The sequence below is a fragment of the Dendrobates tinctorius genome, unplaced genomic scaffold (genome assembly GCF_039654945.1).
Source record: "Dendrobates tinctorius isolate UK_male_01 unplaced genomic scaffold, ASM3965494v1 ptg000028l, whole genome shotgun sequence".
NCBI classification, from domain to species: Eukaryota; Metazoa; Chordata; class Amphibia; order Anura; family Dendrobatidae; genus Dendrobates; species Dendrobates tinctorius.
In genome coordinates, this window is record NW_027361696.1 from 68,802,002 (window position 1) to 68,829,122 (window position 27,121).

At 47.1% G+C, this 27,121-nt stretch overlaps 1 protein-coding gene across 3 annotated transcripts in view; it reads right to left on the reverse strand.

Annotated features, from left to right (window-relative positions):
• Positions 1-248: 248 nt before the first annotated feature.
• Positions 249-27,121, reverse strand: part of PNKP (polynucleotide kinase 3'-phosphatase) — a 76,133-nt gene continuing 49,260 nt past the window's right edge. For all 3 annotated transcript variants that reach the window (XM_073570938.1, XM_073570939.1, XM_073570940.1), the window contains exons 11-17: positions 20,576-20,668; positions 18,869-18,965; positions 2,790-2,851; positions 2,574-2,683; positions 1,693-1,780; positions 1,261-1,322; positions 249-574 (exon numbers count right to left, since the gene is read on the reverse strand). In XM_073570938.1, the coding sequence (XP_073427039.1) occupies positions 454-574; positions 1,261-1,322; positions 1,693-1,780; positions 2,574-2,683; positions 2,790-2,851; positions 18,869-18,965; positions 20,576-20,668 (633 nt within the window). In that variant the 3' untranslated portion in view covers positions 249-453. The remainder of the gene's footprint in view (positions 575-1,260; positions 1,323-1,692; positions 1,781-2,573; positions 2,684-2,789; positions 2,852-18,868; positions 18,966-20,575; positions 20,669-27,121) is intronic.

Genomic DNA, 27,121 nt, shown 5'->3' on the forward strand with positions numbered 1-27,121 from the left:
ATTAGGAATCTGTGAAGAATTCAATGTTTTTCATCAGCCGAGAAAATGTTCCAGCATTTAAGTGCCTGCATTTAGGGGGACATATTTGAGCAATCTCAAAAGCTTGTGCGCACGCCAAGGAATGAAATCACTGGCACGGGTGCAATGTCAAGAAGACAAAAGGTGTCATTCAGTCCTGTAATTGAGGGTCAGTCCCGGTAATGGCTACAATCACTTCCATATTCATAATGACCACAATTATTTTTGGATTGGTCTGTTATATTTATTTATCAATAAGAACAATCAGCATTAGAAAAAAAAAAAAAAAAGTGACATCAAATTCTACAAATCAATGGCGCCACCAAATGGTAACAGAGTGCAATGATGTGGCCCTGACAGCAAATAAAGGTGCTTGCTTACATGTAAACTAAAAAAAAAAAATGATGACCACTCCCGTATTGTGGAAGATGAATCTCAGCCCTCAGAGAATTGCTGATACAGCGCTTTTAGATCCGGATCCTTGAAATTTGGCACAAAATTGATTTTGAGAATTTCACTGAAACCTTCGGTCAGAGAGGGAGCCACAAATTTACTTCTGCACGGACATTAAAGAAAAACAAAAAAAGAAACGTAGTAAATAAAAAGTACAATTTTTACATGGCTTATTTAACGTGCGCGTCCATTGAAAACGGAAAGTGAAAGTCAACGTTTAAAGTAGTTGTTCGGTGCAACAAGTTATCACATACTTTGCTGATCAGTAGGGATCCGACTGCTGGGTAGATAGGGGCACTTTTATCCACCGCTGCTCGCGGTGTCTGTGGTGCGGACCATGATTGAGCTCTGCGACTCTGCCGTAAACTGCTGAGCTCACTGATTGGCTGCAGTGATTTCAGTGTGACATCAACACTGCAGACAATAACAGACACCGGCACAGCGGCGGAGACTCCACTTTGGACCTGGGGGTGATGAGTAAGGCACAGCTGTTGTGCTTTTTGTTTTACTACTACAACTTTTCTGATAAGGGACAACCCTTTGTTTTCTCATGCATTTATTGCATATTCCTAGGATATAAAATAAATATATAACATATGTGGGATCTGATTCTGTCTCCCACCACCTCTCCAGTAAAAACAGCATCACTTACAATGCTGTACGTTTAAGGGAAATACAATGGATATGCCATAAATACATGAGACGGGAATACCCCACAAAGTATGAGCCCCATGACGATATCATAAAATAAGGAAATTATTGCCTCAGTTACTAGTGCTATTAACTTACTTGTAGCTATTCATGACCATGTCGTTTACTGACACGTGTCCTTTACTGGTCATCTCCCGAAACTGTCAAGAAGTGAAAGAATTGTTATGTCGAGCCTTAAAAACAACTTATCGCCAGGTCAAAAGTGGACAGTTTTTTTGCTTTTATTTTATTCCCACTGTTCCTCTGAGTAATCCACTATTTTCTTTTTTAAAATCCATCATATGGTTCCTGAGATATGGCTTTTATTTAGCGCTACCAGGGGGCGGTACTCACCAGCAGGTACTGAATAAAAGGCTCATATCTCTGGAACTGTATGACGGATTTCATAAAAGCAAAAAATGGAATAATCAGGGGAGCAGTGGAAATAAAATAGCATTAAATACTTGTCACTTAAGACCAGGTGACAGGTCCTCTTTAGAGATATCTGCTAGACTAAGTACTCACACCTACCCGATTGTTGTGCTTAGCCAACTCGATAGGTGCTACGAAAAAGAAGCAACGGACCGGAACACCTGCTTTCTTTGCACAGTCAATGTACCTGAGGGATTATAGGGGTAGATCACATTACCAATCGGCATGCAGGCAATTTAATCTTGAATGCTTGTAACTTAAAAAAAAAAAAAAAATCACAGCTTTTATTCTTATGGTAAAACAATGCTGAAGCATCTCTTCTCCTGGAAATATAAGCATAATGTTGAAGCATCTCTTCTCCTGGAAATATAAGCATATAATCCCTTATCAATATGAAGTGTCCACACGAGGTCTGACAGTGTCGGCAAGGATTGTACAGTATGGGTACCGTTACACCTAGCGACTCACCAGCGATCCCGACTAGCGATATGACGCGGTCAGGATCGCTGGTGCATCGCTAGGTGGTCGCTAGTGAGCTGCCACTCAGGCAGATCTCACCAGCGACATCGCAGGGGACGGGGGTCGTTACTTACCTGTCAGACGCGGCGATCCTGCGTCCTCCCGCACGCGTCCACGCATCGCTCGTCGTCACAGCAGGAAGCCCAGCAGGAAATGACCGACAAGGAATAGTCCAGGAGCTTCTAGCGCGATCAGCGATAACCAGCGGGGGAGCCGGTCGGAGGTAAGGATCAGATGCAGCGATATCGCTAGTAATATCGCTGCAACGTCACAAAATCGGTGACTTTACAGCGATATTGCTAGTGATATCGCAGTGTGTAACGGGGGCTTATCTGAGCGTGCCTCGTCAACAAGGGTTGTCCCTCATTTCCAGTAGGAATAACAGAGGGATAACGTAATGCAAAGTTTATGAGGATGAGGAATAAATGTATTTATTAAAACTGTGGAAATGCATTACTAACCGGCCACGAGATTCCACGTCAGGGTTGGTATTATCTATTACTATACTCTTTTTGTTTTTCAGAGCTTCTTCACAGGCCGCGACACATTTCTGCCACGTTCCTAGGGTGTCCTAAAACAGAGAAAAGCGTCAGGAAAACCCGTAAATACATTTCTACTCTCTCCTACAACAAAGCATGGGATAATACTCATTACTATGCAATTTCCCATCTACTCACCCTGTTGGCATAGACATAACCTTTGGGCACAAGGTTTTCTTTAATAAAAGTTGATTTTCCAGCTAGGAATAAAATAAAAAAAAAGTTTCTTGACTTGTCTTGTTCATCCAAACAGTATTGAAGCAAACCTTAATCTAAGTCATTTTCGGGATCCAAAATTCTGTGTTGATGATGCACCACGAAAATAGGACAACTCCTACACTACATGGATAATCAGGAGCCCAATATATTTTAGCCCCTTAACACCTTCATCATCTTGGGATTTTCAGTTTGTTGCTTCTCTCATCAAGATAGCCACGTGAACTTGTTTCTTGTGGAATGAGTTGTACTTTTGAACGACACCATTGGTTTTCCATATCAAAATTCCAAGAGCAAGAAAAAAAAAGTGCTATTCTACTTATTTTTTTTTTTACTACATTCACTAAACATTAAAAGTGACCTGCCATTATGATTCTCCAGGTCATTACGAATTCAGACACCAAACATGTCTAGGTTCTTTTTTATTAAGTGGTGAAAAAGAAATCCAAAGCGTGCATTAAAAAAAAAAACAAAACAAAAAAACAAACACCATTTTCTGAGATCTCCATTTTTCGGGACCTGGAGCCATGTGAGCGCTTTTTGCGCGGCAAGATGACGTTTTAATTGATACCATTTTGGGGTGTATTTGATTTTTTGATTGTCTCTTATTGAATTTTATTTCAATGTTGCGGTAACCAAAGAAAAAGGCAATTCTGGCGTTTTGATTTTTTTTTTTTTTTTTTTAGTTACGGCGGTTTATCAGATTCTTTTTATATTTTGATAGATCGGGCAATATAAAAGGAGTATTTTGGAATTTTTTTTTCTTGTTTTATTTTGAATGGAGCAACCCATTGGTGTCCCACGCTCATGTGACAGGGGCACCAATGGGTATGGTTAGGGATGCACTTTGGCATGTTAAAGTGTTGCTGTCATAGATTGATTGCGATTACACCAGTGGCTGTTAGGGGCACATGTCAGCTGATCAGATCAGCTATCACATGCCTGAAAACATGCGGGCTCAAAGTCAGAGCCCGCATCAAATGCCAGGACACAACCTATGACGTACCTATATGTCGTAAAGGGGTTGTCCAGTTTTTTGGTTTTTTTTTAACTTAAATACATGTGTTTGTAGCTACAAATCGCTTTTGCAATTGGGTTTCATTAGATATTTTGCAGAGTTTTTGCTCTTACAATCTCTTTGTTTTGCTGCAGATTCAACTTTAATGTGGTCTGTGGTCATAAATTAGCTGTGAGGCACTTAGAAAAAGAATTACAAACACTACCATGGAACTGTCAGATTGAGTTCACAGATGGATCCTCAGTTAACTCATTACGCAGCCAGCAATATACAGGGTATGCAACATTTTAAACTTAGTCCAATTACAAAAAATGATTTTTAGTGAAAATACACAATACTTTAAAAAAAAAAAAAAAAAAAAAAGTCCCCAAAAGGTGGACAGCTCCTCCAATAACCGCTCCTGAAAAGGTCTCAATGGCAGGTGTGGGTTTTTTTTTTTTTTTTATAGTTTTTGCCTCTTCACTTTTCAGTGCCCATAACTTTTTAAATCTTTCACTGCTGTAGCTGTATAAGAATTTGCTTTATGCAGGAGAAATTTTTCTCATTGCTTTTTCAGTCCAGAAATTTTTCAAGTTTTAAATACTTTTTGAAGCTGCAGATAAACCATGTATAGAAAGGCTCAGATAGCCAGAAAAAAAATCATTTAAAGGGGTGGTCCAGCACTTAGAAAATACTTTCTAACTATCTAGAAACATGGATTTTTGTGATTAACTCACCGTAAAATCCTTTTCTCTGAGACACTCATTGGGGGACACAGGTACTGTGGGGTGTATGGTACTGCCGCCTGGAGGCTGACATTAAGTGAAAAAAGAGGATAGCTCCTCCGCCGTATACACCCTCGCCCCGATTGGGGGCGGAAACCAGTTTGGTGCAAAAGCAGTAGGAGAACAAAAATAAAACAAAATCAACCTTAATGCAGGTAACATGTCTAGAAAAAACACCACCCTATTATCAAAAAGAAAATGCATATTAATTAAACAAACAAGAGCCAATTGGCCACCAGAGTGGGTGCTGTGTCCCCCAATGAGCGTCTCGGAGAAAAGGATTTTACGGTGCGTTTATCACAAAAATCCATGTTTCTCCTTCGCCTCATTGGGGGACACAGGTACTGTGGGACGTTCTAAAGCAGTCCTTGGGTGGGAAGTTGACTCACCGATCCAAGCTACATGCACCTCCTGTCTAAAAGGTGCGCCACTGCTGCTTGGAGAATCCTTCTACCCAGGCTCGCATCCGCTGAAGCTTGAGTATGGATATTGTAATGTTTGGCAAATGTGTGCAGGCTGGACCAGGTTGCTGCCTTGCAAACCTGTTCTGCCGATGCCTGGTGCCAAAGAGCCCAAGAGGCGCCCACCGTCCGAGTAGAGTGTGCTCTGATCCCTGCTGGAACTGGGGCGCCTCTGATGCGGTAAGACTCTTAAAAAGTCAACCGAATCCACCTGGCTATGGTCGATTTTGAGGCAGCGAGTCCCTTCCTGAGACCTTCAGGGAGCACGAACAGCACGTCTGACTGACGAAAAGGTGCCGTCCGTGACACGTACCTCCTGAGTGCTCTCACCAGATCCAACCTATGAAGGGCCTTTTCCACACGGTGTACCGGTGCTGGACAAAAAGAGGGCAAGACAATATCCTCGCTAATGTGAAACGAGGAAACGACCTTTGGCAGAAAAGGAGGAGCTGGTCTGAGAACCACCTTATCCTTGCGGAAAGTGAGAAACGCGGCTCGACAAGATAGGGCTGCCAGCTCCGAGACCCGCCTGAAAGAAGTTATAGCTACGAGGAATGCCAACTTCCAGGAAAGGTACGACAGAGACATCCTGTAGCGGTTCAAATGGAGCTTCCTGCAGAACGCCTAAGACCAGGTTAAGGTCCCAGGCGTCCATAGGCGCCCTATAGGGAGGTACCAAGTGGGATACTACCTGGATGAAAGTTTTTACCTGAAAATTGGTAGCAATCCTGCGCTGGAAAAGGACGGATAAGGCCGATATCTGTCTCCTGAGGGAACTTGGGCCAAGCCTGAGTCTAAGCCAGACTGGAGAAAGGCCAAGATGTTAGGGATATTGAACCTCAGTGAAGAACAACCGCGGCCTCGACACCATGAGAAGAAAACCTTCCAGGTGTGATGGTAAATTCGTGCCGAGGTAGGCTTCCGGGCGCTAACCATTGTAGCAACCACTTCGCTCCCAAACCCCGCCTGGGTCAGAATCCAAGATTCAACGGCCAAGCCGTCAAACGCTGGGCCCCCGAGTTTGGATGGCAGATCGGGCCCTGGGAAAGTAAATCTGGGTGCTCTGGCAGTCGCCAGGGAAAGTCGGTGAGCAGTTGCACTAGCTCTGTGTACCATGCCCGACGGAGCCAGTCTGGGGCCAGCAGAATAGCTGGAATCCCTTCTGCCTTGATCTTCTTGATGACTCTCGGAAGCAGTGGCAGGGGGAGAAATAGGTATGGGAGGTGAAACTGGTTCCATGGCAGAACAAATGTATCCACGGCGATTGCCTGGGGGTCCCGGGACAGAGCGACAAATGTGGGCACCTTGTTTTTCATCCTGGAGGCCATGAGGTCCACATCCGGTGTTCCCAACCGTTGGCAAATCTGCTGGAAGACCTCGGGGTGTAATGACCATTCCCCGGACACAAGATCCTGCTGGCTGAGGAAGTCTGCCGCCCAGTTCTCTACGCCCGGGATGTGGACCGCCGATATCACCGAATGATTCCTGTCGGCCCAGAGAAGAACATGCCCTACCTCGCGCATGGTTGCTCTGCTCCGGGTGCCCCCTTGATGATTTATGTAAGCCACCGCCGTGGCGTTGTCCGATTGAATCCGGATGGGGCGGCCTGCTAGAAGGTGATGAAAATGTTGCAGAGCCAGCCGGATCGCTCGTATCTCCAACATGTTGATCGGGAAGCGTGCCTCCTGCGGCAACTACCGTCCCTGGGTCGTGTGGTGGTGACAAACCGCTCCCCAGCCGAGGAGGCTGGTGTCGGTTGTGACCACCAACCAATGGTCTGGGGGAAAAGGGAAGACCTGATTGTCCACCACTCGAGTGACTGTCTGACCTGCGAGGACAACCGGCACCGGTGATCGAGCGTGAAAGGGTTCTTGTCCCAGGATGACAAGAGGGCGAGTTGCAGGGGGCAAAGATGGAACTGGGCGAACGGGATCGCTTCCATTGCTGCCACAATCTTCCCTAGAATCCTCATCCCGAACCGGATGGTGTGAGAGACTGGTTGGCTAAGTGTCCGGACTCCCTGACGGACAGCTAGTGCCTTGTCTCGACGGAGAATTAGCAACCCTCGTAAGGTGTCGAAGATCATCCCTAAAAAGGAAATTTCCGAGTGGCTTTTTTCCCCATGCAAAAAATGTGGTCCGTGCAAAAAAATTGGGCACGAAAAAACAAATGGCAATTACCAATAAATGCATTGAGTTTAATATCACAAACTTTATTACCTGTGATACCAAAGGAGTCATTTATGGGATCACATGTCCATGTGGGAAAATGTACATTGTTAGAACTATATGTCCAATGTGCATAAGGATTGCTGAACACCTGCGAAACATTACCAAGAAGTTTACTGGCCATCCTTTGTCTAATCATCATTTCTCTACACATCATGGAGGCTCTATTAGAGACATTAAGGTAACTGGAATTAAAATAGCTAAAAAAAAAAAGCTGGAGAAAGGGGAATTACATTAATCAGATGTCGAAAGAAGAAAGTGAATGGATATTTAAAATGAACTAAATAGCGAAACAGAATTATTTGCTTTTAATATTTAATTTTCCTCTGAATGTGGGTCAGGTATTTAAGCGCTATCTTCGTAACAAGGACCATCCCTGATGAAGGAAGCAGCAGTCTTCCGAAACGCGTAGGAAATTGGGTCCTTCTAGCGCTCCTTAGCCGATCACGTGACTTATCACGTGATTGTGACGTCACGCAAGGTCCTGCACCTTGCCGGCTTTCAGCTTCTACACGGCGTGCCCGCCGCTCTGCCGTGGTGGGAGCACGCCAACCAGCAGGACGATTGTCACTGGCCGGACATGGTCCTTTACCTGTCACCACATCAGGGGAGCATCATCTCCTAACCTTTAATACTAATTCTGGTTACTTCCACTTTTGTTTGGATTGAGATTGGACACATTTCCAGTACAAGGACCATTGGCATCTAGTGAATACTGCGGGAGCAGTCACCCTGTGAACTCAGCTCTGAATTGGGACTAGAGAATATCGTCTGAACACGGCTTTAGCTGCTAAAAGGTATTTGTTTGGTTGATATGGATTTAGTAGGTTCAAATTTTAGAATCATCATTAGTTTGTTTTATCAGGCATAACATTGTTTCGTATCTCAGAGTGCTTATTCATTTTTTATTGGCAGCGTCACATGGTTTTTAGGGTCTTCTACAAAAAAAAAAAAAAATTATACAAAATTTCCTTTTTTTTGGACAACAGGACATATTTTTAGCGCAAATATTTATATATTTATAATTATTATTTTACGGTTTGGACAAATAGGTGGTATTGTCTTTTTATTTGTTGCTTTTGTGTCCTGCACGCAGCGCCCCAAGCTGCTGATTATTATTCTAAAAAGGAAATCCTCTGAGCTGGCACAAGGGATGATTTTTTCACACTGACCAACCACCCTAAGCGGGAAAGAGTATCTAGCGTGATGCTGACATTTTCCTCGCATGCCCAAACTGAAGGGCCCTTGACCAAGAGGTCGTCTAAGTAAGTCAAGACGATTATGCCCCGGGAGTGCAGGATGGTCATGACAACTGCCATGACCTTTGTGAACACTCTGGGGGCGGTGGCTAGCCCGAAGGAAATGTACACCGTTAATGGCGAAGCGTAGAAATCTTTGATGCGGAGGGAAAATGGGGATATGTAGGTAGGCGTCCTGGATATCGATAGAGGCCAAATATTCTCCCTGGCCCATATGACTGAATGGAGAGGCTCCATCCGGAAAAGTCTGATCCTGATAAAGTTCCTGAACAAATTTAGGTCCAAAACGGCCCTGACAATCCCATCCTTTTTGGGGACTGCAAACAGGTTGGAATAGAAGCCTTGAGCCTTCTCGTTTTCCGGTACAGGAAGAATGACTCCGTTGAGCTGAAGCAATTCGATGGCCCCTAGTTAAGCTTTTGCCCGAGCATCCACCCTGAGAACACGTGAAAGAAAAAAAACAAAAAACGCCTTGGGGGTACCTGACAAATTCTATCTTGTACCTTGAGGACACCAGCTCTCTTACCGATGTGTGTGACGGTGAGCCAGACGTGGCGAAACCAGAGTAGGCGGCCGCCTACCTTGCTGGTGTCGCCTGGAAAATGCCTCGAGTCATTTGGCTGAAGATCTTTGGGACCTGGATCCACTTGACCTGGGCTGGTGATTACGCATCCTCCCCAACGGGTTGGCCCTCTATGAGACCCGTCGGTCCCTATCCTGTTTGAGGCGACCTGAAGTGGCGGTATTGGCCGCCGTAGTCCACCCGGGGTTGCGAAAGGCCCGAAACCATGCCTGAAACTGGTGACGAAACGGTGGTTTGACCCTTTGTTGAGGGAGAAAAGCGCTCTTCCCTCCTGTGGAGTCAGAGATGAGCTGATCTAACCTCTCTCCGAATAGGCAGCCGCATTGATATGGTAGGGAAGTCAAGGACTTCTTCGACGCTGAATCGGCCCGCCATGTCCCTTACCACAGAGCTCTCCTAATGGAAATTGCATTTGCGGCAGCGAGTGCCGCGCAGTTGGCTGCATCTAAAGATGCATTAATTAAGTAGTCCCCAGCCACAGCAATCTGATTTGCCATCTCTGACACTTCTGCTGGTAGGTCAATATCTTGCAAGGCTCTGTTCAATGATTCTGACCAAGAAACCATGGCCTTGGCTACCCACGTTGCCGCGAACGAGGGACAGAGAGTGCTGATTCTGACGCCTCAAACACAGAGAGCCAAGCTCTCTATTAAACGATCAGTGGGATCCTTAATAGAAGACCCACTAGGTATGGATAGCAGGGTTTTATAAGCCAAGCGTGACACAGGTGGATCCACCGTTGGGGATTCCGTCCATTTTTTACGGAGATCCGGGGCAAACGGATATCTCGCCTCAAGTGCCTTCTGGCCCGAGAAGCACCTGTCCGGCCGTTCCTTGTGTCGTTGTACTATGTCCTCAAACTCTGGGTGAGTGCAAAATACTCTATGGGGACACTTGACTCGCTTAAATAACACCTTGTGACCTGAGGCCAAGGTGGAATCATCCTCAATCCCCAGTCTGGTTGACAGCTTCAATGAGGCTGTCAACTGTTTCCAGACACCCCAGTTTATCTAGGTCAAGGGGTTCGTCCGAGTCGTAGTCTGAGCCTTGCTCCCTATTGACTGCTGGTGAAGGAGAGCTAGAAGCAGAACTCATGGATGCCGAGGCACTGGATGGACCGGGAGACGCCGTGTGGGTTTGTTTCCCCCGCGTCTGCCTGGAGTGAGAGCGGCCCCTGCAGGCCGGAGGCTCCTGTGGGACTGTTGGGGGCGGACCCGCCAGCCCACGGAGGCCAAGGCCGGGGAAAAGGTGACAGACGCCGGGACGTGCTTATTTCGTAGCGGACGCTGTCGCTCTGACCCCCAGAAAGAGGATTAGGGCTCCTGCCCTGTGGAACGTCGCTGCAGGAGCCCTCCCAGGCAACCCTCCTCCGTGATGCTTCAGCTCCAGCTCAGGTAGAGGTGAGGGGGCACATAAAGGACGGTTCAGGCACCCTAGCTCATTCTTACCCTTCAAGGGGTGAGGAGAGGGACCGTCTTCCGCCTTGCAGCACCACAGTCTAGCATTGGTGGAGCAGTGGGGGCCGCACAGACTACACTTGGCCTCTGTACAGCCTAGGTTTTTAATACCTTAGGGTGATCAGGGCTAAGTCCGGCATCATGTCCCACGTCGCGGAAGAGGATACGTGGAGGCGACACTCGCACGTGCTCGCCCGTTGGTTTGGGGAGATCGGACCCTTTCAATAAGGTCCGTTGCCCCGTCTCATCTTCATAGAGGGAAAAAAAAAAAGAAAGTCTGGAAACGTGTGCTTCCAACAGACAATAAGCTAAAAATTGTTTTCCGCCCGCAATCGGGGAGAGGGTTTATACGGCGGAGGAGGAGCTAACCTCTTTTTTTCACTTAGTGTCAGCTTCTAGGCGGCAGTAGCATACACCCCACAGTACCTGTGTCCCCCAATGAGGCGAAGGAGAAAGTATTTTCTAAGTGCTGGACCACCCCTTTAAATTAGGTCCTGCTTTCACTCATCCCTGCTTCCATCACCTGCTCTGATGACATCTTCTTTAACAGAAGTAGAGTGCTGGCGCTGCACTCACCTCTCAAATGGCATCCACAACCCAGCACCCAGGATGTCTTTAGAGGGGATTTTAGAGGTGAATAACTGCTTTGCTGCAACCGGCAATGTCATTTTCCAGGCAAAGGATGCTGCGGAGAGTGACTGCAGCCCCAGCCTCCTGTGACGTCAGGTTTGAGAAATGTCACAGAAAGAACAGTAAAAAATTTTTTTTTGAAATTAGATAGATATGGAAAAGTGTAGGGTGTTATGAAATAAAAGAAATGACAAAAGTGGTTAAGGACAGTTGATAGTTCATTTTAGATGCTGGATCATCCCTTTAACTCTGTCTTCGCAGGGAATTTGGAGCACTGTCTGCTGAAAAGATATCATTCCTGTTCCAAGATCCCCGCTAGTTGCTTCTTAGCCAGACCCCAGCAGATGACCCTTGTCCTGCCCTGTCATACAGCTGTATTAGTGTACGCACTACTACTTGCACCCTACAGTCTTGTGAAAATATAGAAAATGAATAAATCACATATTGCAGAAAGTAATATTGTGCTGCCAGATGGAATTTCATCATTACCACTTCAATTAAAGCTGCCAGTATTTTTTGAAGTCTAATTTGCTCATACTATACCTCATCGCTGGCCAGTGGCCAAGAACATGTCTCCATGTTTAAAATGGAATTACTTCACAGGTCAGTCCTGCGGGATCATGGCCCCTGATGTCCCATTATCTCATTACTTACACACACATGATAGCCACTATTAGCCAACTCTACACACCCCTACCAGTCCTCCAAAAGAATAGTGTGCTCAAAAGTTTACATACCCCAGCAGAATTTTTGCTTTTTTGCTTTCTTGGCCTTTTTTCAGACAATATGAATGATAACATCAAAAATTTTTCTCCACTCATGGTTAGTGGTTGGGTGAAGCCATTTATTGTCAATGATCGGGGGGTCATCGGCATGACAACCAGAGGTCTTGTGGAGCCCTCTATGGTTTTCAGTGCCGGATTGCTATGAGCGCCACCCAGTGGTCGTCGCTCATATGAAGTGTGTAATTCAGCTATAGAGGCGATCTGCCTCTATGTAGCTGAGCTGATTGAGTTGTGTCAGCTTCTAGTCTCCTATGGAGACTATTGAAGCATGGCAAAAGTTAAAGAAAGAGGTTTTTACAAATATAAAATAAAAAAAATGTAAAAGTTCAAATCACCTCCCTCCCAATAAAGAAAAACAGAAAAACAAACACACACATATTTGGTATTGCCGCGTTCAGAATCGCCCGATCAAAAAAAGGATTAACCTGATCGCTAAATGGCGTAGCAATAAAATGTCAAATCGCCAGAATTACGTTTTTTTGGTTGCCACGACATTGCATTAAAATGCAATAACGGGCGAGCAAAAGATAGTATCTGCACCAAAATGGTATCATTAAAAATGTCAGTGTGCAAAAAATGAGCCCTCATCCAACCCAAGATCACGAAAAATGGAGACGCTACGGGTATCGGAAAATGGTGCAATTTATTTTATTTTAGCAAAGTTTGAATTTTTTTTTTCACCACATAAAAAAGAACCTAGACATGTTTGGTCTCCATGAACTCGTAATGACCTGCAGATTCATAATGGTAGGTCAGTTTTAGCATTTAGTGAACCTAGTAAAAAAGCAAAACAAAAAACAAATGTGGGATTGCACTTTTTTGCAATTTCACGGCACTTAGAATTTTTTTCCCCGTTTTCTAGTACATGACACGATAAAACCTATGCTGTCGTTTAAAAGTACAAGTTGTCCTGCAAAAAAACAGGATTTTTGGTTGCTTACCGTAAAGTCTGCTTCTCGGAGCCTTCATTGGGGGACACAGGAACCATGGGTGTATGCTGCAGCCACTAGGAGGCTGACACTATGCACAGAAAAAGGTTAGCTCCTCCTCCGCAGTATACACCCCACCGACTGGCACTAATCTCTTCAGTTAGTGAGAAAGCAGTAGGAGAAGTAACAAAATAGAGTGAAACAGAACAGACAACTCAACTGTAACCAACTCACAAAACAAGAACAGGAGTTGCAGAACATGGGAGGGTACTGTGTCCCCCAATGAAGGCTCCGAGAAACAGATTTTACGGTAAGCAACCAAAAATCCTGTTTTCTCTATCGCCTCATTGGGGGACACAGGAACCATGGGACATCCCAAAGCAGTCCCTGGGGAGGGAGAAGCAAACTTCCATTAGGTCTGAGAACTCACCACCGCAACCTGCAAGATCCTTCTGCCTAGGCTGGCATCTGCCGAAGCGTAGGTGTGAACCTTGTAAAATTTGGCAAACGAGTGGATCGAAGACCAGGTTGCAGCTTTGCAAAGCTGCAGCGCGGAAGCTCTGTGGCGCACCGCCCAGGAGGCACCCACTGCCCGGGTAGAGTGAGCTCTAATTCCAGGAGGGGGCACTCCTTGCTTGACCCGGTAGGCTTCCAAAATTGCCGATCTGATCCAGCGAGCAATAGTAGCCTTGGAGGCCGGCTGACCTTTCCGCGCACCATCTGGAACGACAAGTGAGTCTGTCTTCCGCAAGGGAGCCGTCCTAGCCAGGTAGACCTTCATCGCCCTGACCAGGTCTAGCTTGTTTAAGGAGCGCTCAAGAGGGTGGATTGGACCTGGACGGAAGAACAATGTCCTCATTTAGGTGGAAAGTGGACACCACCTTAGGAAGGAAGGAAGGCGGGGGCCGCAGGACCACCTTATCCTGGTGGAGCACCAAGAAAGGAGGGCGACAAGGGCCGCCAATTCAGATACGCGCCGAATGGAGGTGATGGCCACTTGAAAGGCTACTTTCCAGGAGAGAAGGGATAGGGAAACTTCCCTGAGAGGTTCAACGGGCGAACCTTGTAGAGCCTCCAGGACCAGATTGAGATCCCATGGATCCACGGGAGCGCGATACGGAGGTGCTGCATTAGCCACCCCCTGAAGAAAAGTCTTGACCTGCAGTCGGGAGGATAACGTCTTCTGGAAAAGAATGGAAAGTGCCGAGACTTGACCCTTTAGAGAGCTGAGGACAAGGCCCGCGTCTAGGCCTGCCTGGAGGAACACCAGGATAGAAGGAAGTGAAAAGGACATGGGCGGAATGACTCGAAATAGGCCTTCCACGTACGATAATAAATTCTGGAAGACGATGGCTTTCTAGCCCGGATCAGGGTGTGAATAACCCGATCCGAAAAACCTGACCGTTTCAGAACCGCGAGACCCTCGCGGCTGAGAAAGTCGGCGGCCCAGTTGTCCACGCCGGGAATGTGCACAGCGGGAGAATACTGGACACTTCGGCTAGTGCCGAGGGACTCAGTGTCCCCCCTTGGTGGTTGACGTATGCCACCGCTGTGGCATTGTCCGTCTGAATCCGGATCGGCAGACCCCTGAGAAGCCTTTCTCAGTGAATAAGACAGATAAATCGCCCGTATCTCGAGGACGTTGATCGGCAGAGATGTCTCGTGTCGACCACCGACCCTGAACAGTTCGATCGCGAAACACCGCACCCCAGCTGAGAAGGCTGGCGTCCGTTATCACAATCTGCCAGAGAATTGGAAGGAATGACCGGCCTAGGGAAATGAGAGGTTACGTCAGCCACCAATTGAGGGACTGTTTGACCCGGGACGAGAGGCGAATTGGACAATCCAGGTAAAAGACAGACCTGTTCCACCGAGACAGGATGGCCTGTTGAAGCGGTCTCAAGTGGAATTGAACAAAGAGAATCGCTTCGGCCGTCGCCACCATCTTTCCTAAGACTCTCATGGCTGACCGGAAAGATGGAAGCTGGGGGCTCTGCAGCGATCGTACATCCCGTCATAGAGAGGTCATCTTCTCTTCGTGGAGAAAGAACCTCGATCGACGGGTGTCGAACAATAAGCCTAGAAACACAAGACGTTGTGTCGGAACAAGGCAGGACTTCCTTTTGTTGACGAGCCACCCGAATCTGGACAGTGTGTCGAGAATGATGGTCAGACTTTCGAGAGCCTGGGGAAAAGACGGAGCTTTGATTAGAATGTCGTCGAGGAACGGAAAGAGGATGAGACCTCTGATCCTCAAAAGGGCCATCAACGCCGCCATGATCTTTGTAAATACTCTGGGCGCGGTGGCGAGACCGAACAGCAGGGCGACAAACTGGAAGTGGTCCTGATGAATTGCGAAACGCAGGAACTTCTGATGCCAAAGAAAGATGGGGACATGCAGATAGGCGTCTTGAATGTCTATTGAGCACATGAATTCCTGCGCCTCCATGGAAGCGTTTATTGAACGAAGGGACTCCATCCTGAAAAGTCGCAGGCGGACCCTTTTGTTCAGTAATTTGAGATCCAGAATGGGCCGAACCGCGCCGTCTTTTTTCGGCACTACAAACAGGTTTGAGTAAAACCCTGTGAACCGTTCTGTTACGGGAACGGGCACAATCACCCTTGAACTGAGAAGAGAGGCGATGGATGCAAAGAAAGCCGGAACTAAGGCGGGGTCTTTTGGAGGACGGGACTCGAAGAAGTGATCCCAGGGCCGAGAAGCGAACGCTATCTTGTATCCTGAGGATACAACTTCCCTGACCCAAGCGTCTTCCAACGAGCCAAGCCAGACATCTCTGAAGAAAAGGAGTCGGCCGCCCAGTTGGGAAGGCGCCTTAGGACTTTGTTGATAGTCATGCCTATGTGGACCGTCCACGTCTGGACCTGGAGGATCTGCCTTGGGAGGAGTGAGATCGCCAGGAGGGAGTGGGCCTAAAGGAAACCTTCTTCCTATCTTGGCGGGCTTGCGGCCTTTGTTGGTTGGAAAAAGGTTCTGTCGTTGCGACTGAAATATCGAAAGGACCGAAACTGACGGCTTGGAGGGGGTCTGCGAGGTTTGGACTGAGGGAGAAGAGAGCTTGTGCCCCCAGTAGTTTCTTTAATAATCTGGTCCAGCTAGGATCTGAAGAGACGCGCTCCCTGAAAATGCAGACTGGTAAGGGACTTTTTTGATGACAAATCCGCCTGCCAAGCCTTAAGCCAAATTGTACGCCGGATTGCAACTACGTTGCTGGACGCTTGAGCTGCACAAGACGCGGCATCTAAGGAGGCAGAGACCAAATATTCACCTGCATGGGAGATCTGGTTGGCTAGCTCAACCAGCCGCTCTGGCTGGGCTCTATCCAGAATGCCTTGGCGGAGATCCTCCGCCCAAGTAGCTATGGCCTTTGCTACCCAAGTGGAAGCAAAAACCGGACTTGGCACCGTCGCAGCCGCTTCGAATGCTGACTTTGCTAAAGATTCTATGATCCTGTCGTTAGAATCCTTCAGAGATGCCACACCTGAGATCGGAAGGACCGTGTTGTTAGACAGCCTGGAAACAGGAGCGTCCACAGAGGGGGAAGCCGACCAGTTGTGGGTGAGCTCTTGAGAAAATGGATACAGCACGCCGAAAAGCTTCCCTCTTTGAAAGCGCCCGATCGGATTTTCTCTTTCCCTGGTAAGGAGCTTCTCAAACTCAGAGTGAGAAGCGAAGACTTTGGAAGGTGCTCCTGCCCGTCTGAACGAAACCTCCTGATCTGAGGGTTTCGCAGGGGAGTCTGTGATCTCGAAAGTGTAGTTGATCGCTGCAATGAGATTCTGTACTGTAACCTTCATGTCCGCGATCTGGTCCGAATCCAGCTCTAAAATCCCATCGGATGGCGCATCAGAGAACGCTTCACCTGACTCGGGGGAGGAGGCACGGGAAGGAGACTGCTTGGAAGGACTATGTGGTGAGATGGGGTGAGGAGAGGATTCTGGCTGGAGATCCTGCCTGGGCCTTTTGCGGCTAATGTTGGCTGGCTCAGATGGAGCCTCTTGTGACCTGCTAGATCCTGCAGAAGTGTCCAGGGGCAACTTATCAAGTCCGGCCACTAGGGACTGAGACACCCTGGTGAGATCCGCCACTGATTGTGATAGAGAAGAAGCCCACCCAGGAATGGGGGATTCACTCTCACGTGGAGCAATAGGGGGCTCATGGGCGGCGGGCTCAATGGGATTGCTGCAGTCGAGGCAGAAGGGAGTGGACTGACCTGAGGGAAGTTTGCGTTTGCAAGATGAACATGCAAAGTACTTGACTAAAGTGCAAGTGGAGGAAGCAGGAGGACGAGCACGATCAGGCTTAGAGTTAGACATGATGAAGGAAAGTCACTGAAGCAGTGCTCGAAGGTTGGGGGAACAGGAAGCAGAGGAGGGTGTCAGTCTGCAGTGCAGAGCTACTCACGGATCAGGTGTCCTGTAGATACTTCCAGCAAGAGATGCTGCACAGCTCGTCTGGACCAGCAGGGCCGCAAGCAGAGGAAACGGAGTCCGGCTGACAGGCTGAGAAAATGGAGGCAGCCTGAGAGGAGCAGGATAGAAAAGCGCACGCTTTCCTGATGAGGCTGAGGAGGGATGGGCGGAGCTAACCGCACTGTCAAGGCCGAAGATGGCGCTGCCCGCAGACAATAGGCAGGTTAGGAGTGGGCGGCCCGAGCGCCGCCTCAGGGGCGCATAATATGGAGAGAACGGTGGGCGGGCCCAAAACGGGCGGGAGGGAAGCCCGCCTAAGGATGAAGGCGGGGGGCGTGGCCGCGACGCAGAACAAGGCCCAATTGAAGCCGAGGCCTTGAGTAAATGCGGCGGCCGCTGGGAAACGCGGGGCGGCGCGGAGACATCGCTGCACTGCCGCGGCGACCGCTCCCGACTGGATCCCTGCATGAAGCCCGGCTGCAGAAGGCAGGGAGAGAAAAGAGGCTGTCACGGAGCTACATGCTGAAAGGAGCCGTGATGCCTAGCCATGCCACTCAGGGGCCCCATACTTACCCTCTCTCTGTTCCGCCTTCTGAGAGGAAAACCTGGGGAAATAAGAGGTACCTTCATCGTCTAGATGGCGTCCATGAATCTTGTAGAAGGATGTCCGCGCCTCTTCCAAACAGACAGGCTCTGGTGGGTGAGTGGGTGGGAGACGGGGGACCAGGACCAGTCTGGATCGCCTGACACTCATCCGTGTTAGGGGGCTCTTGGTCCTGCTGTGGAGAGCTATGAGGATACGGGGTGGCAGTACACGCCGTGCTCAGTCTCTTTGTGGGACTACAGATGTGACCATTCACTCTGTATCCCTCCGGAAACCTGAAAAGAAATGCCGCACACTGAGTTAGATATGGGTCTAATGAAAGACCCGTGTCCACCTCCTACTGACACTAAGTTAAACTGACGAGATTAGTGCCGGTTGGTGGGTGTATACTGCGGAGGAGGCGCTAACCTTTTTCTGTGCATAGTGTCAGCCTCCTAGTGGCAGCAGCATACACCCATGGTTCCTGGGTCCCCCAACGTGGCGATAGAGAAATAAGCCCTCACATGGCCATATTGACAGAAAAAAAAAAAAAAGTTATGGCTCTGGGAAGAAGGGGATCTAAAAACTTAAACATAAAACCGATAAAAGCTCCGGTCATGAAGGGGTTAAAGGGTCGACATTAACTTTTAGGATTTTTACTTCCAATAGGAGAGTAAAAGTCCTCTTCTTCTCTGAAGAGGCAATTTGCATTTTTAATTTCCCAACGGAGCATTGTATGGCCTACAAGTCTCCTCTCACAGGCATGGCGGAGTAGTGCTGGGGTGACCGAGAATGGCTGTGTGATCTTATTCCACTAAAACATCACTAAAAACTAACAGTCCTACAAACTTCATGTAGCCATGACATAATTACCTGCAGGAAAGCCAACCGATACTACAACTTCTACAGAGGACGACACCAGCGAGGAAGACGCAGGCTCGTAGGGCGGACCATTAGGATCCAGAGCTTTCTGAATGCAAAACAGGAGACGATTAACATATGTCGTACATAATCCCGGCTGTGCTGTCCATACAGTCTCATCACCATATATATCCAGCTCGTTTTCAAGGAAGGTATAGAGGGGAGGGAGCACATTTCCATTAAAAACTTGGAGCCATCTCATTTTTGAATGTGTAACGCTCCCTTACGGATTGGATTGATCAACTGGCGACTTTACCTTCTCTTAATGGGACATCTATATCTTGTCGAGTGGCTGATCACTAATCAAAATCCTGACATTTTATCAGGCCATACATTTTTAATTCATCTGGAAATATAGAATGTTTCCTGCTGTCAATCCAAATGAATACCTGACCCTGCAAATCATGGATGGTCTAGGTCTGCCAGACAGAAATGTTTTACTTACTGTATTTTTATGGACTATAAGACGCACCTTACCATAAGACACACCCCAGGTTTACACAGCAGAAAACAGGAAAAACATTTTTTTTTTCCCCTTTTCATTAAAACTTCCCTGGCGGTGCAAAGGGCATTATCACTCATTTTAATGTACTGTGTAGAATAGGGAGGTAATAAATCTATTATTAGTGTCTCTCTGCAGTGTTATACACACACATAGCTCTGCTACATGCCCATATAGACATACACAGCTCTGCTACATACACATACATTCAAACATAGCTCTGCTACATATGCACATATACATACAAAGCTCTGCTACATGCACATAGACACATAGATCTGGTATATGCACACACAACACATGCCTATATAGACAAAGCTCTGATACATATGCACAGATACATGCAACTCTGCACATAGACATGCACAGCTCTGCTACCTGCACATATAGACACACACAGCTTTGTTACATGCACATACAGAGTTCTCTTTGATTGGGAAGGATGCAATGTCTGCGTTCTCCTCCATCACAGGACACTGCCTCCGAACTATAAGATGCACACTTTTTATCAAGCGTTTTTCTTGTTGTCTAAACAATACAGTATGTCTCTTCGACTATAGGGGGCTCCTTACCAGCCATATGCCCCAATAAGGAACATGTACAGAGGTTGGATCCTGCTAAAAAGTATGATGTATGATCACTAGTAAACTGACCCAGTGATTTCCTAGGCCAGATGAGGTGAAATTGCTGAGGATTTGCAGTACGGATTATGCATGACAAATCCTCTGCTATTCACAGTACATTATAAGTAGATAAGGCTTGCAAAGCAATGTCTATACCCATTGAAAAAAAAACAAAACAAAAAAACAAAACAGAGGCATGTTGGCTATTTTGACCACAGATTTCAGTCTTGGCAGTGCGAAGGGTGAAATCCACATATAGTTTTAGATGGGCACTTACGAAGATTTGCAGTGAACTCAGGGGCGGACAATGACACTACATGTAGACTTGCCCTCATTTCCCTACAAACTACCTCTACAGATCATAAACGCATATCTTCTGACTTCTCCTGGATCACAGCAAGAAATAATACGTCTACATGACATATGAACGCGCCAGGTGCATGATGTCTCCTCATAGGTATCACGCTACAATGTGGTTCCAGCTGGTGCACTGAAATGAAAACTGAATTATATATATTTTCTCCTCCCACTTACAGGATCAAAGGTCGGTAGTTGAAATGCAGCTTTTTTCCAACCAAGGAAAAATTCTTCTGGAGTGTAGAAGTTTATGCCGATGTTCACTGCGAACTATAAAAAAACACAACACGTCAGCTTACATGTGATATTTATGTCATTAATCGCTAGGTATTGAAACGCAGATCTATTAGACAACATTAAAAGGGGATATCCGGTGCCGATGACGTTACGCCCCCACACACCTACCGAGATACGTTAAGCATCAAGCACGCATGTATCATCCTATCCTTATGAACAGGACACAAACAAGCATCTCGGTCAATGTGTTTGGTCGCAACGCCATCAGCCCCGCTCAGCAGTAATGAGGAAGTGAGCAGCACTAGATACGAAGAATTTTGGTACTCACAGTGACCTTCATCGGAGGACACAAAAACCAAGGGTTAATATGCTGAAACCTAGAGGCCGATACGGACACTGCAACCTTGAGATTGCACAAAACCAAGCCCCCCCCCAAAAAACGAGGAAGGCTGCTGTATCCCCCAATAAAGGGATAGATTTTACGGCGAGTACCAAAAATCTTTATTTCTCGGTTGCTGCATTGGAGGCCACAGAAACTATGAAACGTCCTAAAGCTGTCTCTGGGGTGTGAAAACTAAGAAGGGAGAATAGCCATCACTCTGAGAAGAGAGAAGGTTCGCGACTAACTAAGGCTATGACAAGTCTGAGACTCAGACCTATTTCTGCCTCCGAATTACACCAATCTAAATGGAATAACCAGGTGTAGTCTGGTGGAGAACAGTCAGCTTTTTTTTCTAAGATGCATTTTTAGTGGCAGCATATTAATCTCTCTGGTTTCTATGTCTCCTGATAAAGCAACTGAGAAAAATAGATAACTAGTACTAGATGTGGTTGTCCTGAGGAAGGAGCCAGATGGACTCTGAAACATGTTGACATTAAACCACTTTTTCCTGAGATCGTTTGGAACGTGTTTAAATCAGCAGCGCATATCAAAAATCCACCCTACCCTGGAATAATTATTACTGACACACCCATGGACTACTCACTCTGGGTACCTTAAAAAAAAAAAAAAAAAAAAAAATGGAGTATTCGCTGGTCATCGTCCCTTACCAATCCAGCCCTACCACTTTGGTGTTCAGTGTTTAATGGAGGCAGATGTCTGGCTGCTGCGGTCATGTAAGAAGAGTGTTAGGCCTCTTTCACACATCAGGTTTTCGCCGTCAGGCGCGATCCGGCGCTTTTGACAGAAACCGGATCCGGCGAAGTGCAATGCCGGATCCGGTTTCCCCCCCATTGACTTGCATTAGAGCCGGATCAAGCCGGATGGCCATGCGTTTCATCCGATTTTCGCCGTATCCGGCAATGTGACGCGATCCGGCGTCTGGAAAAAACGGCTACTGTAACGTTTTTTGTCTCCGGCGAAAAAGCCGGACACGCCGGATCCGGCGTGTCCGGCTTTTTCATACAATGAAAGCCTATGAGCGCCGCAATGCGCCTGATCCGGCGATAGCCGGATCCGGTGGCCGGATCCGGTTTTTTGGTCTGAGCATGCTCAGTAGCTCTGCCCACAAGACATATATAAAAGCAAGACAGTGGGACCCTCAGCCACACCCAACATGCCACCCAAGCCAAGAACCAGGAGCAGGAGAAGGCAGGAGACATCTGCAGCACCATCAGCACCACCACCACCCCAAATGGAGCAGCAAATGGAACATGCTGAGGAGGGGAGTCCAGCAGCAGATGAGAGACGGTAATTATCCAATCCCCCATTCCTCCAAACTAGGGCTATGGAATATCAAGATATTCATTGGCCCTTTGTTTCTCTTTATTAAACAGCCGCCCAATAAATGCAGCAGCAGCAGCAATGGCAGCAGCAGGAACACCACCCACAGCCATGGAGTCTGGCCATCAGGAAGACAGCACATCTTCTTCTGGGAGCCCTCCCTCGCATCGTCAGCGTTTGACGGTAAGTTTTTATTTCCAAAATCCATCATCTCTGTAATATATGTCTATTCATTGCCTTTTATTTCAAAACAGGAATCACAAGATGAAGAGGAGCTCCCAGAAGAAGAAGGAAGGGGTGGACAGACACTTGGAGTGGGCTCACAATTGGTAAGTTTTTTGCATCAAACGCAGAAACACAACATCACACTACACATAACACATAGAAAACAATGTTCTGCAGACCACACACAGCAAACAAATGCCTACATCCAAAGACATAACATTTTTTGTTTTCTTCTCTAGTCTTCCCAATCTGGTGCTCGGCCAAGAGGTCCTCGCAGTGCCTCCCAGGGTCGTCGGCGACAGCAACGCGGCGGTCACCAGCGTGTAAGTATAAATATTTTTGCTTTGTTTTTTTGCACTTTTTATTTCATTTCTTTTGTGGAGGCTAATTATGTTATTTTTGTCTTTTTCTTTAACAGACTTCACAGCGTGCTCCCGACTCTGACGGTGAGGATGGAGGAATCGATGTGGACCACCTCATCGATCTCGTCAGAGAAAGGGAGCCGCTCTGGAATATGGCTGACCGCCGCCACGCTGACCTTATCGTTACCCGACGACTCTGGGAGGAAATCTGTTCGCTCCTTGTGGGCCGCTGGGAGGACCTCGAAGCTCGGGCCCAGATTAAAGAGCGTAAGTATATACAGTACCGGTTGCTTGATTTAAACCAGTGTTTCCCGAACTCCAGTCCTCGTGGTCCCCACGGATCATGTGTTCAGGATTTCTATTTACTTTGGAAATCCTGAAAACATGACCCCTGGGGACCATGAGGACTGGAGTTTGGGAAACACTGATGTTGTATACTAACCACTTTGTCCTTTCTCGTTTCAGGGGAGAGAATTGTGAAGCGGTGGCGGTCTGTGAGGGATCGTTTCAAGAAGGAGTTCAATAAAGAGATGCGGGCCCCGAGTGGATCTGGAGGACGCAGGAGCAAGTACAAGTACGCACGAGCCCTGTCGTTCCTCCGGGAAACAATGCTCACCAGAAGGTAAATATTACACACCACATGTGACAAAAAAATGTTTAGATGTAACTTTTTTTTTTCAGCCAGGGCCATACCATGTCACTATTTTAATTGTTTTTTTTTCTCTTTATTCTACAGCACGGTGAGCAGCACTCGGGAGCCTGCACGATTGGACCCTTCTGAGGCGATCCCTGAGGAGACCGGCACCGAGGGACACTTCGACCGCCCCGGTACATCTGCACCTTCCCAGCCTTCCCACACATTCGACCCATCTGTCCCATCCACCAGCACAGGAGCATCGTGGCCGCCTACATTACATGAAGCTGCTGGTGAGGAGATCGCTTTCCCTTTACCCCACCCTTCTGCCCCTGCCACCTCTAGTACACCTGCGGGTACTGGGCGGCAGCGGCAGAGGGGTCAGGAAAAGACTTATGCGCCAGAGTTCTTGCATCTGAATGCATCTTTCCAGAACTGTCTAAAAGTCTTGTCAGAGCAAATCTCCGCAGGCTTTCAGCAGATCAACTCCAGCATTCTGTAGGTGAAGACACTTCTGCAAACCATGCATTCAGAAGCAAGATCTTCGCCAAACCACACCTTTTTCAGGTCTGTTGTGGAGCGCATGGAAACGCTATCTCCTACCCAGCAGATGCATGTAATGCATTCGTGCCACGGTGCTCTACAGCAGGTTACCTCCCAACCTCCACCTCCCACCACTGTAGTTCCTCCACCTGCACCCCCTCCAGCCACTTTCCATCCTCCCCCTCCTATTACATACCAGCAACCTCCCCAGTACCAGACATCTCCCCACTTCCAGCAACCTGCCCCGTACCAAACTCCTTCCCCGTACCAAACTCCTTCCCCGTACCAAACTCCTTCCCCATACAACTTTCCATCAACATCATCTGCTCCTACAGTCTCTGCCCAACCCTCCACTCCACCGCCCACCACCTCTTCTGCCTCTCACATGTCCACCCATTCTGTAGCTTTTTCCACACCATCACCTCTAACTGTTCCTTCCCCACCACGATCCCAGTCCTCTCTCCACACTCCCATTGTCGAAGTATCCCGCAGCCCCTCCAGCAGTATTTCCACCCCACACTACACAGATTTATGATGTGTTTTGTAATAAAAATGCCCAGTTGGTTTCAAACCTTTATTAAAAAAGTTTTTTTAACTTTAAAAACAGTTTACAAAAAAAAAATATTTTAACCCCTTACCTACAATTGACGTAATATTCCGTCCATGTGACCATGGACCTAATTACCATGGACGGAATATTACGTCATCGCGATCAGCGGCGCCCACGTGGTGAGCACCGCTGATCGTGGCCGAGTGTCAGCTAATTATCATAGCTGACACCCGGCACAATGTGTCAGGGGCGGTCACGGACCGCCCCCGACACGTTAACCCCTTGCACACCGCGATCAAACGCGATCGCGGTGTACCGGGGGTTAAAGGGAAGCATCGGCAGGGAGGGGGCTCCCTCCGTGCTTCCCTGAGCCCCCCACGGCAGCGCAATGTGCAGCGCTGCTGCGGGGGGCTCTTTCCCTACAGGCCCCCGGATCCAAGATGGCGACGGGGGCCTGCAGGGAGCTGACTTCCTCACTGCCTGCAAAGCGCAGGCATGAGGAAGTCTGCAGCAGTGCCTGTGACAGATCGCTGATCTGTCACAGTGATCTGTGATGTGACAGATCAGCGATCTGTCACAGGACAGTGATGTCCCACCTGGGACAAGGTAATAAAGTAAAAAAAAAAAAAAAAAAAAGGGTTAAAAATAATTTAAAAAAAATCGCTAAATAAATCAGTAAAAAAAAAAAAAATATTCCCCAATAAATCCATTTTTTCAAAATAAAAAAAACCAAAAACAATAAAAGTACACATATTTGGTATCGCCGCGTCCGTAATGACCTGCCCTATAAAACTGTCCCATTAGTTAACCCCTTTAGCGAACCCCTTAAAAAATAAAAATAAAAAACGAAGCAAAAAATAATGATTTATTTTCATACCACCGAACAAAAAGTGCAATAACGCGCGATCAAAAAGACGCATATAAATATGCATGGTACCGCTGAAAACGTCATCTTGTCCCGCAAAAAACGATCCACCATACAGCATCATCCGCAAAAAAATAAAAAAGTTATAGCTCGCAGAATAAAGCGATACAAAAATAATTTTTTTATATAAAATAGTTTTCATTGCAAAAAACCGACAAAACATAAAAAAACGACCTAAATGAGGTATCGCTGTAACCGTACTGACCCGAAGAATAAAACCGCTTTATCAATTTTACCGCACGCGGAACGGTGTAAACGCACCCCCCCAAAAGAAATTCATGAAACGCTGGTTTTTGTTCATTCTGCGTCCCAAAAATCGGAATAAAAAGCGATCAAAAAATGTCACGTGCCCGAAAATGGTACCAATAAAAACGTCAACTTGTCCCGCAAAAAATAAGACCTCACATGACTCGGTGGGTCAAAATACGGAAAAATTATAGCTCACAATATGTGGTGATGCAAAAACTATTTTTACAATAAAAAGCGTCTTTTAGCGTGCGACAGCCGCCAAACATAAAAACCGCCATAAATCGTAAATCAAACCCCCCGTTATCACCCCCTTAGTTAGGGAAAAATAATAAAACTAAAAGAAAATGTATTTATTTCCATTTTCCCGCTAGGGTTAGGGTTAGGGTAGGGGTAGGGTTAGGGCTAGGGTTAGGGTTAGGGCTAGGGTTAGGGCTAGGGCTCAGATTAGGGTTAGGGGTGTGTTGAGGTTCGGGTTGGAGTTATAATTGGGGGTTTCCACTGTTTGGGCACATCAGGTGCTCTCCAAAGGCAACATGGCGTCTGATCTCAATTCCAGCCAATTCTGCGTTGAAAAAGTCAAATGGTGCTCCTTCCCTTCCAAGCTCTGCCATGTGCCCAAACAGTGTTTTACCCCCACATGTAGGGTATCAGCCTACTCAGGACAAATTACAAAACAACTTTTGGGGTCCAATTTCTCCTGTTACCCTTAGGAAAATAAAAAATTGGGGGCAAAAATATAATTTTGCGGAAAAAAATGTTTTTTTTATTTTCACGCCCAGGCGTTATAAACTTCTGTGAAGCACTTGGGGGTTCAAAGTGCTCTCCACACATCTAGATAAGCTCGGTGGGGGGTCTAGTTTCCAAAATGGGGTCACTTGTGGGGAGTTTCAATAGTTTAGGTACATTAGGGGCTCTCCAAACGCATATGACACCCGCATACCAATCCATCAAAGTCTGCATTCCAAAACGTCACTACTTCCCTTCCGAGCCCCGACGTGTGCCCATACAGTAGTTTTCTCCCACATATGAGGTATCAGCGTACTCAGGACAAATTGGACAACAACTTTTGGGGTCCAATTTCTCCTGTTACCCTTGGGAAAATAAAAAAATGGGGACTAAAAGATGATGTTTGTTGAAAAAATACGATATTTTTATTTTCACGCCCGGTCGTTATAAACTTCTGTGAAGCACTGGGGGGTTCAAAGTGCTCACCACACATCTAGATAAGTTCATTAGGGGGTCTAGGTTCCAAAATGGGGTCACTTGTGGGGGGTT